Source organism: Doryrhamphus excisus, linkage group LG2, assembly GCF_037039965.1.
Source record: "Doryrhamphus excisus strain RoL-2023G ecotype Guam linkage group LG2, RoL_Dexc_Guam_v1.1, whole genome shotgun sequence".
In the NCBI taxonomy this organism is placed as follows: Eukaryota; Metazoa; Chordata; class Actinopteri; order Syngnathiformes; family Syngnathidae; genus Doryrhamphus; species Doryrhamphus excisus.
Window position 1 is genome coordinate 18,354,957 of NC_136358.1, and position 13,308 is coordinate 18,368,264.

General features: G+C 39.2%; 1 protein-coding gene across 1 annotated transcript in view; it reads right to left on the bottom strand.

Moving 5' to 3' along the window:
* Positions 1–13,308, bottom strand: part of plxna4 (plexin A4) — a 176,537-nt gene that overhangs the window by 144,539 nt on the left and 18,690 nt on the right. The window contains exon 3 of the mRNA XM_058078395.2: positions 1,848–2,030. Coding sequence (XP_057934378.2) covers positions 1,848–2,030 — 183 coding nt within the window. The remainder of the gene's footprint in view (positions 1–1,847; positions 2,031–13,308) is intronic.

A 13,308-nucleotide genomic window follows, 5' to 3' on the forward strand; every position in this document is an offset into this window, starting at 1 on the left:
TGACGTTTAACCGCAGCCTTGTGGGGGAAAATCATGTTTGGCTGAGAGCTCAAAATGTGACGTGTTCAAAAACTACCGACACCATGGGACAAACGTGGCCTGAACTTCACACAGCTCGTTTTTACCGGCATTTTTGCAGTACATCCTTAAAAACAGCAAAACACTTTGATCGTATTTGAGCGTCTTTGATTTGTGTTTTTGCTGAATATGCTCAAAAACAGCTTCAAGCACATATAGAGGATCTTTGACTCATTTTTGTTGCCGATCATCAAAAACAGCAGGGAGTTTCCATCAGTTATAGAAAATCTTTGACTATAGATTCTAAAAAACGGAAGCGTATTTATGATTGGTAACATTTTTGCAGGAAGTCTTCAAAAATAGCAAGGAGTTCCCGTCACATATAGAGGATCTTTTACTTGTATTTTTGTTGACGATCCTCAAAAACAGCAAGGAGTTCCCATCAGTTATAGAGAATCTTGGAGTAGAGATTCTAAAAAATGGAAGCGTATTTATGATTGGCAACATTTTTGCAGGAAGTCATCAAAAATAGCAAGGAGTTCCCATCACATATGGAGGATCTTTGACTCGTATTTTTGTTGACGATCCTAAAAAACAGCAGGGAGTTCCCATCAGATATAGAGAATCTATGACTAGAGATTCTAAAAAATGGAAACATATTTATGATTGGCAACAGCACTGCAATCGCATATGGATAAATAGCAAGGAGTTCCCGTCACATATAGAGGATCTTTGACTCGCATTTTTGTTGTCAATCCTCAAAAACAGCAGGGAGTTCCCATCACATATAGAGGATCTTTGACTCGCATTTTTGTTGTCAATCCTCAAAAACAGCAGGGAGTTCCCATCACATATAGAGGATCTTTGACTCGCATTTTTGTTGTCGATCCTCAAAATCAGCAGGGAGTTCCCATCACATATAGAGGATCTTTGATTCACATTTTTGTTGTCGATTCTCAAAAACAGCAGGGAGTTCCCATCACACATAAAGGATCTTTGACTCGCATTTTTGTTGTCAATCCTCAAAAACAGCAGGGAGTTCCCATCACATATAGAGGATCTTTGATTCGCATTTTTGTTGTCGATCCTCAAAAACTACAGGGAGTTCCCATCACGCAGAGAATCTTTGACAAGCTTTAAAAACAGGAAAGCACTGCAATCGCATATGGTCATATTTGGCTAGCATTGCATTGCATTGTTAGCTAGCTCATATTAACTCAGGAAAGAAATATGTGTTATTTGTTCCCCTTTAACATGGCAGTATTAATTTGATTTTATTGCCTTTCCGGCAACTATGTTAGCGAATTGGTGAAGTGGTGCTAATGCTAATGCTAATGCTAGGCCCTTGTCATACAAAGTCATGCAGTTACTTACATTTAAAAAAACAGTATTGGGTAAATTTGCCTGAGGAAACTGATAAGAGTCCAATCAGTTCTGCAACGTGCTGATGTGTGCTGTCTAGCAAGTTCTGCAACATGCTGACGTGGGCACCAATCGGCAGCCCTGGGGGTGCGGGATTTAAGTCCAAAGTGAAGAAAAGTCTTGATGCAGGGGATGTACGGTGTGTGTGTGTGTGTGTGTGTGTGTGTGTGTGTGTGTAATGGACGTAGGATCTACAGAGACACCAGATACTGTAGGTTTGACTGCAGGAATAAAATCCCCCCCCAGGGGGACTCTCCTCATCACACCCCCGCTTCCTCAAAACACTCCAACTCTCTCCACACTCCTTTCCAGCACCTCTTCCTGCAGCAAATACAGCTGACTCAGCGAGTTGACCTGAAAGTCGATCTGCCTTTACTACAACTATCTTTCCTTCCGACTCGGCTTACCTTCTTCACACATCCGCTCTTGGTGCCCGCGAAGACCAGCGAGTGGTTCTTGTAGACGTAGGCCACCACCGAAGTCATTTTATCGTTGGCGTCCGAGAACAGGGGCCTTCCGCGCACCATCTCCGATACCCCCAGCGGTGCGTTCATGTCCAGGCCGCAGAAGTCGTCGTCGATGGTCAGGAGCTGCATTACAAGACGAAGTAAATGATTTATTCCCAAGTGAAGACAATGTAGATTTACTGCAGGGTTGAAGGACACGAGGACCTCCAAGCTATCTATTAGCCTAAAAGAATGCACACTTGTGATTAACTTGCACCTCCTGCAGGGTTAGGAAAAGTTAGCATTTTTGCAAGGTGTTTAGTAACATTCGGTATGTAAGCTGGAGAAGTGTGCTGCAGCGTGACCAGACGACGGTGGAAGAGGTTGGAGCTCTGCCGCAGCGCCAGAGGCAGCGCCGTTAGGCACCAATCCCCTCACAAAAATGGCACCACTGTGAAATACTCTTACATGGAGAATGATGCAAAGTGAGGTAGGGCAAATACAGTAATCCCTTGTTAAGTAGGATTCCATATTGGTAATGGTAATGGTTTAATTTCATTTGAACATGCATCAGATTACAATTGAATGCATCCCATAATCAGTTCACAGTTCCACATGTCCAAAAGGAGTAGGAAGAAGCAAAGCTTATTAAATCCTACCCCTCCATCTGGTACTTTTACAATCAGTAACTGTTACATTTATTCACTTCCTGCTTTCCTGATATATTTTTTTTAATTTTAATATTTTAATTTTAATATTTTAATTTTATTTTTTTTATTTTAATATTTTAATTAAAATTTTTTAATGTTAATTTTTTTATGTTAATATTTTAATTTTAATGTTAATATTTTAATTTTAATGTTTTAATGTTTTAATGTTTTAATGTTTTAATGTTTTAATTTTTTAATGTTTTAATGTTTTAATGTTTTAATGTTTTAATGTTTTAATTTTAATTTTAATTTTAATTTTAATTTTAATTTTAATTTTAATTTTAATTTTAATTTTAATTTTTTAATTTTAATTTTTTAATTTTAATTTTTTTAATTTTAATTTTTTTAATTTTAATATTTTAATGTTAATTTTTTTAATTTTAATGTTAATTTTTTAATTTTAATTTTAATTTTAATTTTAATTTTAATTTTAATTTTAATTTTAATTTTAATTTTAATTTTAATTTTAATTTTAATTTTAATTTTAATTTTAATTTTAATTTTAATTTTAATTTTAATTTTAATTTTAATTTTTTGTCACATACTGAATTACGAGGTGATATAACCATACAATGACATAATGGGTACCATAGTAAGTGTCAATGTAGTGATATATACGTATATATATATATATAGCACATCATGACATAGAAATAAGGTGTTAGTATGTTCTCAGTAGGCGGCATTATGAATTATCCTTACTGACCTTTTTTTGCAGTACATTTAGCGAGTGAAGATTGCTTTTAGAGTTATTAGCCCATATTTCCACACAATAATATTAATAATAATATTAACAATAATTTATTATTATTAATTACTATTAATAGTAATCATATTAATATTAATAAACAGAATACTTTTGTAGTTGGCACACAGAACATCGGACTTTCTAAGCATGATGTTAGAGGTCAGGGTGTTCATTGGAAGCAGCCGATAGCTGGAGATTGTCTGAAACATGTTTTAACTTCAATAATGATCTGGAGTGCATGAGAAAGTGGCAAGGAAAACAGACCCCGGTGGTTGTTTACATGCCCTGCGACTACAGGAGTAGTTCTTTGTTGAATTCTTTGTTGTCTGCGGTGCCCCACCCTTGCCGTCAAACAATATTCATATTCAAACATATTCATTCATGGAATGACTAATGACTGCAATACTAATTAATGCTAAACTAAAACGCTGATTTGCTAAAAACCCAGAGGTGGGATGCCCTTGGCTTAAGTGGGCCTTGTTGTCTTAACACGCAAGTGCAGGCTTTGACGAGAGGCCATCAACACGTAAGATATATTGGTCCCACTTTCATTAGATAAATGGAACATGGCTTATCTCGGACACCGTGAGCTTTAGGCGTCGGTGCGGACTTAAGAGGTATGAATGATCGATGAAGATTAGCCGGATTTGGGCGGGGATGATGTCACATGGGGTTGGAGGGTAAAAGGGGAGCAAGGACAATGGAGGATGGGTAACATAAACAAAGTGCTCTGGTCACTAAGGATGTTTGACGGCAAGTTGGTAAGTCCTGAAATATGACAAAGTGCTCCAATCACACTGAAAATCTTTGATCAATCAGCCCTTAAAAAAATCAGGAAGCGGAACGGTAGCTCCTCAGAAAGCCCTCCAGTCACACTGGGGATCTTGGACTAGCATTTTTTGTGGTATATCCAAAAAAACGACAAAGCACTATTGTCAGATTGAGGATATTTGCCTACCGTTTTTTGCGGTATAGTCTCAAAAACGACAAAGCACTATTATCAGATTAAGGATCTTTGACTAGCATTTTTTGCAGTATATCCTCAAAAAACGACAAAACACTCTTGTCACATTGAGGATCTTTGACTAGCATTTTTTTGCGGTATAGCCTCAAAAACGACAAAGCACTCTAGTCACATTGAGGATCTTTGACTAGCGTTTTTTGCAGTATATCCACAAAAACGACAAAGCACTACTATCAGATTGAGGATCTTTGACTAGCATTTTTTGCAGTATATCCTCAAAAAAGGACAAAACACTCTTGTCACATTGAGGATCTTTGACTACCATTTTTTGCGGCATGTCCTCAAAAACGACAAAGCACTCGGATCACATTGAGGATCTTTGACTAGCGTTTTTTGTGGTATGTCCTCAAAAACGACAAAGCACTCTTGTCACATTGAGGATCTTTGACTTGTTTTTTTTGCAATAGATCCTTAAAAACAGTAGAGATTTAGGTCAGTTGTTAAAAACAGCTAGCACTTAAAGAGCGTGTTTGACTATACCACGAATAGTGGTTTAAAGGGTATTTAAAGGGCTACTTTACAGTTGTAAATGAGGGATTTCTGTACATAAAAATCTATTTAAAGGGCTACTTTACAGTGATAAATGAGGGATTACTGTACATAAAAATGTATTTAAAGGGCTACTTTACAGTGATAAATGAGGGATTTCTGTACATAAAAATCTATTTAAAGGGCTACTTTACAGTGATAAATGGGGGATTGCTGTACATAAAAATGCATTTAAAGGGCTGCTTTACAGTGATAAACGAGGGATTACTGTACATAAAATATATTGAAAGGGCTACTTTACAGTGATAAACGCGGGATTTCTGTACAAAACATGTATTTAAAGGGCTACTTTACAGTGATAAACGAGGGATTATTGTACATAAAATGTATTTTGAAGGGCTACTTTACAGTGATAAATGAGGGATTACTGAACTGGGTGGGGGGAGGGCACTTTTAGTGTCTCAACTGTAAAAGTGACCACTGCAGTGACTATTGGAGTTGTGTTTTTTCTGCCTCTGTACCATACCCAACCAATCCCTGAGGAATCCCAGTGTGGTTATACAACCTGCTGGCTAGCATTTATGACAATTGGAAAGCTGTAATTAAATGCTTTGTCAAAGGACAACAAAAACAATCCAGTCAAGAGCAATTACCCTTCCTGTGACTGCAAAAGTGTTTTTGATAACCCCCCCCCCCAAATCACTTGACATTATCTGTGTGTGCTAGAGTGTGTGTAAATGTGTGTTTTCATGACTTCCGCAGACCCATGCCGCGCCGTATTACTTTCTGCCGCTTGCCAATCACATCTGCCATCTCCTCCAGTGTGTTGCAATCGGGTGAAATACACTTTCTGTCTGTCAGCCCTTTCAGCCAGCTCGACACGTTTTCATTACCGCGCCGCCGCAACATGACACGCGTACTCGTGGCGGGCGCAGACATCCCGGGTCGGAATAGCAAATAATATCAATGTAGAGCGTGACGCCGTGCGCTAATAAGATGCTGAGGTGACGAAGGGGGGGTGACTGTGTTTCCAAAAGACGACGTGACGCCTGCCGTTGACAGGTCAGACAGCCACTCTCTTTGGCGAGGAATCACAGCATGATGGCGCTCCTTATCCAAGTAGCAAAGGTGATCATCATAAAAATAAATAAAAAAAAATACCTCAGACGCTTCCTTCAGCTACTTTTTGGAGTCCCGCTACCTTCTGAGGCAGCCAATTAGGGCCTTGCCTGCCTTTTTACCTCACCCAGCTAATTACGGCGGTGGGGAAATATCACTCCCTGACACTTTCAGAGTTGTGCGGGATGTGGAGTTGACAGTCGGGGCTTTTAGCTCGATGGCTAGTGCTCTCGACTCTTATTCAGGAGGGTTATATTTAAGGCATACAAACACGTTTTTTACATTATTAGAGCCCTTTAAATGTGAACTAACACCCCTATAATCACCTTTACACTCCTATTTTCCAATAAAGGGCTACTTTACAGTGATAAATGAGGGATTGTTGTACATAAAAATGTATTTAAAGGGCTAATTTACAGTGATAAATGAGGGATTACTGTACATAAAATGTATTTAAAGGGCTACTTTACAGTGATGAATGAGGGATTGCTGTACATAAAATGTATTTAAAGGCTACTTTACAGTGATGAATGAGGGATTACTGTACATAAAATGTATTTAAAGGGTTACTTTACAGTGATAAATGAGGGATTACTGAACTGGGTGGCGGTGGGGGGCACTTTGACTGTCTCAACTGTAAAAGTGACCACTGATTATTGGAGTTTTTAATTCAGCCAATTCATCTGCAAAAGGGGTACATGAAAATGTATTTAAAGGGATGCTTTACAGTGATAAATGAGGGATTACTGTACATAAAAGGTATTTAAAGGGCTAATTTGCAGTGATAAATGAGGGATTGCTGTACATAAAAATGTATTTAAAGGCCTACATTACAGTGATAAACGAGGGATTACTGTACATAAAAAATTATTTAAAGGGCTACTTTACAGTGATAAACGAGGGATTCGTGTACAAGATATGTATTTAAAGGGTTACTTTACAGTGATAAATGAGGGATTACTGAACTGGGTGGGGGTGGGTTTTTTTTGTGATTTTTGGAGTTGTGTTTTTTTTTTTTTATTATTCAACCAATCAATCTCAAAATTGGTGCCCTGCAATAAAGTTGGAGAACCACTGGAAGATTTACTCACATATGTCGCCTTGGAATTCAATTCCTGCAATTTCTATGATGTCAAGTGTCTTGGCTATCATGAAGAACATTGAAGGAGTGGTCCCATTCTGGTTCTTCCATAACGAGACGATGTGGCCATCGGGCCGTGCCCCCGGCCCACCTCCTCCAGCAGTGCCAAAGTGAGAACCGAACGGCAGCCCTAAGCCGGCGCAGCGTCAAAAGCAAAGAATAAGCATCCTTCCTCCCCACAGAGAGCGAGCCAGGCGACAACACTATACTTGGACCCGGGCCAGGCAACCGAGGCAGAATCAGGTCACCCCCGGCCGTATCCATCTTTCGGCTTGTGTGCGCCTGCCAGCGCCAGCACAAAGCAAGCCTTCTTCTGGACCATGCGCGGATTGGGGAGGGGGGTGGGTGGGGGGGGTGGGATCAGCAGATATACACAGAACGGCTAGAAAGAGAAGGGCCGATTAGCGGCGACTGAAAGCGATCGGGGCTGGCCGACGCTCTCTGATGTACGGCCTAATCTGCGACGAGGGCTCGGGTTCCGTTGGCATAAGTTAATGACATATATTAAAGCGTGGCGGGAATTTCATTTCATGTTGCCGCTCTCGCTCTTACCGCTTCCAAAAGACTCAATTTCCTGTCCCCTTTCACCCGAAATGATTCGACACTTTACAGATGTGATGACTCTGTAAAAATTTATTTAAAGGGCTACTTTACAGGGATAAATGAGGGATTGCTGTCCATAAAAATGTATTTAAAGGGCTACTATACAGTGATAAATGAGGGATTGCTGTACATAAAAATGTATTTAAAGGGCTACTATACAGTGATAAATGAGGGATTGCTGTACATAAAAATGTATTCAAAGGGCTACTTTACAGTGATGGATGAGGGATTGCTGTACATAAAAATATATTCAAAAAGCTACTTTACAGTGGTGAATGAGGGATTACTGTACATAAAAATGTATTTAAAGGGCTACTTTACAGTGATAAATGGGGGATTGCTGTACATAAAAATCTATTTAAAAGGCTACTTTACAGTGATAAATGAGGGATTACTGTACATAAAAATGTATTAAAAGGGCTACATTACAGTGATAAATGAGGGATTGCTGTACATAAAAATGCATTTAAAGGACTACTTTACAGTGATAAATGAGGGATTACTGTACATAAAAATGTATTCAAAGGGCTACATTACAGTGATAAATGAGGGATTGCTGTACATAAAAAATTATTCAAAGGGCTACTTTACAGTGATGAATGAAAGATTACTGTACATAAAAATGTATTCAAAAAGCTACTTTACAGTGGTGAATGAGGGATTACTGTACATAAAAATGTATTCAAAGGGCTACTTTACAGTGATAAATGGGGGGTTGCTGTGCATAAAAATCTATTTAAAAGGCTACTTTACAGTGATAAATGAGGGATTGCTGTATATAAAAATGCATTTAAAGGGCTACTTTACAGTGATAAATGAGGGATTACTGTAAATAAAAATGTATTCAAAGGGCTACATTACAGTGATAAATGGGGGATTGCTGTACATAAAAATGCATTTAAAGGGCTACTTTACTGTGATAACTGAGGGATTACTGCACATAAAAATGTATTCAAAGGGCTACATTACAGTGATAAATGAGGGATTGCTGTACATAAAAATGTATTCAAAGGGCTACATTACAGTGATAAATGAGGGATTGCTGTACATAAAAATTTATTCAAAGGGCTACTTTACAGTGATGAATGAGGGATTACTGTACATAAAAATGTATTCAAAGGGCTACTTTACAGTGATAAATGGGGGGTTGCTGTACATAAAAATCTATTTAAAAGGCTACTTTACAGTGATAAATGAGGGATTGCTGTACATAAAAATGCATTTAAAGGGCTACTTTACAGTGATAAATGAGGGATTACTGTAAATAAAAATGTATTCAAAGGGCTACATTACAGTGATAAATGGGGGATTGCTGTACATAAAAATGCATTTAAAGGGCTACTTTGCTGTGATAACTGAGGGATTACTGCACATAAAAATGTATTCAAAGGGCTACATTACAGTGATAAATGAGGGATTGCTGTACATAAAAATGCATTTAAAGGGCTACTTTACAGTCATAAATGAGGGATTACTGTACATAAAAATGTATTTAAAGGGCTACTTTACAGTGATGAATGAGGGATTGCTGTACATAAAAATGCATTTAAAGGGCTACTTTACTGTGATAAATGAGGGATTGCTGTACATAAAAATGCATTTAAAGGGCTACTTTACCGTGATAAATGAGGGATTACTGTACATATCAGCAGATATACACAGAGCGGCTAGAAAGAGAAGGGTCGATTAGCGGCGACTGAAAGCGATCGGGGCTAATCTGCGACGAGGGGCTCGGGTTCCGTTGGCATAAGTTAATGACATATATTAAAGCGTGGCGGGAATTTCATTTCATGTTGCCGCTCTCGCTCTTACCGCTTCCAAAAGACTCCATTTCCTGTCCCCTTTCACCCGAAAATGATTCGATACTTTACAGATGTGATGACTTCGGTCTGCTCTGGTTAGGATTCGCACTAACAAAACCAGGCGGCTTTTCGCACGCTGGTGAGATTGAAGCTTTCCTGTCTTTGAAAGTATATAATTAGATAGTATAGCGTTTCCCCACTGTGCCAAATTGCTGACTTGTCACAGAGATTGGCAGAACTGTCCTGACTAAAAGGGATTAGCCTTCATTGTAATAATATGCTATTCCGTGCAACAACATTATTCCTTATTGCGGCTCCTTAACTCCTTTTCTGCTGTCAGTCAAGCAATAATAGCTAATGAATCCAATGTTTTGCCACACTGTGACACCGTGCAGAATAGAAGCATACTTTGTTTTACTACTAGCCTTGATGAGTCTTGATTCATGCTCGGGATGTGTCGAAGGCTCAAAGGGCAGCGACATGCAAGGGGAGGGGGGGGGTCTTGCATAGCAACGTCTGATATTTGGTAAAAAAAAAAATGGTAGAATAAAAGCTGTTTGGCGGCTGAGGCCAGACACCAGACGAATCACACGCTAATGATATTGTGATGAATGCTGACCTTTTGCAAGTGCGATCATGTATGCTGATTTAATTAGCCAGCGAGAAGCCGGATATGTGGATGTGGATGGGAGTGGATGAAGTGGAGTGGGTGGGGGGGTTGTTAATTAATGAAGTAGCCTTTCACTTCCTGTGGATGTGGCCCAGACTGAGTCGTCAAACCAAAAATGCGAAATGCGATCGATCGTTTACATCCATTGGCCTATGTTACGTTCGGCAAGTCGATTTGTACTATGTACGAGCAACTTATGCCATCCCTCGATCTATTTTATGGCAGTTACATAAATGGAAATATTTTTGTAATTAGGAGCATAGAAAACCAGTTTACGACCCTCTATATACATGATTAGAGCCCTCTAGGCATGATTTAACACCCCTATAGTCACTTTTACATTCATTTTACATTTGAGGGATTGCTGTACATAAAAATGTATTCAAAGGTCTACTTTACATTGATAAACGAGGGATTTCTGTACATTAAAATGTATTCAAAGAGCTACTTTACAGTGATAAACAAGGGATTGCTGTACATAAAAATGTATTCAAAGAGCTACTTTACAGTGATAAACGAGGGATTGCTGTACAAAAATGTATTCAAAGGGCTACTTTACAGTGACAAATGAGGGATTGCTGTAAATAAAAATGTATTCAAAAAGCTACGTTACAGTGATGAACGAGGGATTGCTGTACAGAAAATGTATTCAAAGAGCTACTTTACAGTGATAAATGAGGGATTGCTGTACATAAAAATGTATTTAAAGGGCTACTTTACAGTGATAAACGAGGGATTGCTGTACATAAATATGTATTTAAAGGGCTACTTTACAGTGATAAACGAGGGATTGCTGTACATAAAATGTATTCAAAGAGCTACATTACAGTGATAAATGAGGGATTACTATACATAAAAATGTATTCAAAAGGCCTCTTTACAGTGATGAATGAGGGATTGCTGTACATAAAAATACATTTAAAGGGCTACATTACAGTGATAAACGAGGGATTACTGTACATGAAAATGTATTTAAAGGGCTACTTTACAGTGACAAATGAGGGATTACTGTACATAAAAATGTATTTAAAAGGCAACTTTACAGTGATAAAAGAGGGATTACTGTACATAATGTATTCAAAGGGCTACTTTACAGTGATAAATGAGGGATTACTGTGACATATTTCAACTGGTCTTTGAACTGGTCTCCCAACTTGGATGAGGAGTATTTGCAGCCCTGTGGGAAACGCTGAACTTCTCGTGACATGAAGAAGGGCGGAACGGAGCGGCACGAATCCCGCACTGGCAGGGATGGAGACTCAAAGACTAGAACAATCGAATTAATGGCAGCGAGTCAAGAACGTGAACGCCGTGATCCACATGACGAATGTGAGAGAATAGCCCGTGGCGTGTCGGTTAATGACGTGTAATTAATGATCATTAGCGGCGGGGATGAGCGGACGGCCGCGGCCTGCTGGCATGCAAAGTTAAGGGGCTGTGAAAGTCGAATAGCACCAAGAGAGAGAAGAAGGGATGGCTGTTTTTATGATAAGGGGGGTGTCATGAATCAAAGAGGGTCCATTTCTTAGGACCTCAATGTTTTGTTGGGTTTTTTTTTTTCTGCTGACCGAGCGAACATGTAAAGTGCAGGCAACGCTTTTATAGGTCACGCGACACTTGGCAATGATCTATGGGCGGGCTCATACTGTCGAGCGTGCATTATATGGCTCGGCCAAGCGTGGTGGGTGTTTGTAGGGGAGAAAACGGAAGCGTCCTCGCCGCGGTCTCGTCCCGGGTCGTCTCCGAGAGCTGATCGTGTCAAGCAAAACGAGGATGAAATGATTTATCCCCATCGCTAAGTCACTTAAAATGCTTCTTCTCATTATCTGATATACTGGCTTCAAAAAAAAAAAGGAATAATCACAAGCGAAAGAATGGTTTTATTGTTAATCTGATCGAGGATTATTACTTCACGCTGTGAACATTATCCAATCACCGAAATCCTCTGGAACAGTCTGGATGATGATGATGATCGCTCATGCTGAATTATCGTCATCCGTCATCTCCGTGATGATCCCGAAATACGTATCGCAACGATGATGTAAGTTTACATTAAACTTAAGTAGCGCTTGAAGCTTTTACCATGATAAAATAACAGCTATGAAATATTACAGTGATATATGTTCATATGACACGTATACAAAACGTTCACGCTGAACCTGGACTCATCTTGGGGGGATTTAATCAAGGTAAACACTGAGCACAGTCAGACGTAATGGCCGCCGCAATCTGCCGCCGCCTAATCGGAGGCAGCGGATTAATCAAAAGTGCCGTCAGATGGCCGGGGGTTGGATTTATTGAAGCGAGGCCCGGGATGATAAACTGGAGGAATCACTGGCGTTGCTTTAAAGGCGTGATTGGCACGACTACTTGAAAAACATTTTTATGCAGATTGGGACGCGTCTAATGTTTGGGGTGATAGTGTTTACTAGGCTATTTGCATTCCAAGACGCACGGACCATGAACACACCCCCATGTATACACCCCCCGGGTAGATGGTCGGCAAACTTTTTGGGTACCTCCAATCCTGGCTAACCGACCTTTAGCAGAGGTCATGAACACATGAGATTCACTGGGGGCTAACTAGCTACAGCACTGTGCAAACTTTGTTTATTCAATTGTTCAAACCGCCGTTACATAACATCCACCCGGATGGCGTTCGCACAAAAATGAGCTGTTCAATAAAATGTGTCTTCAATGCAAAATCAAAAGAGGCTACAGTCGGCCCAAGCACGCCAAAACAATATCAGCAAACTCAACTCATGAAAAGTCAAAACCCTGTTTAATACTACAGTGTTTGTCTGTTTGTTTGTCTGTCAGATCCGCTGTAATAATGTGGTCTTTACAGGACTTTGCAGTGATAAATGAGGGATTGCTGTACATAAAAATGTATTGAAAGGGCTACTTTACAGTGATAAATGAGGGAAGGCTCTACATAAAAATGTATTTAAAGGGCTACTTTACAGTGATAAATGAGGGATTGCTGTAAATAAAAATTTATTTAAAGGGCTACATTACAGTAATAAATGAGGGATTGCTGTAAATAAAAATGTATTTAAAGGGCTACATTACAGTGATAAATGAGGGATTGCTGTACATAAAAATGTATTGAAAGG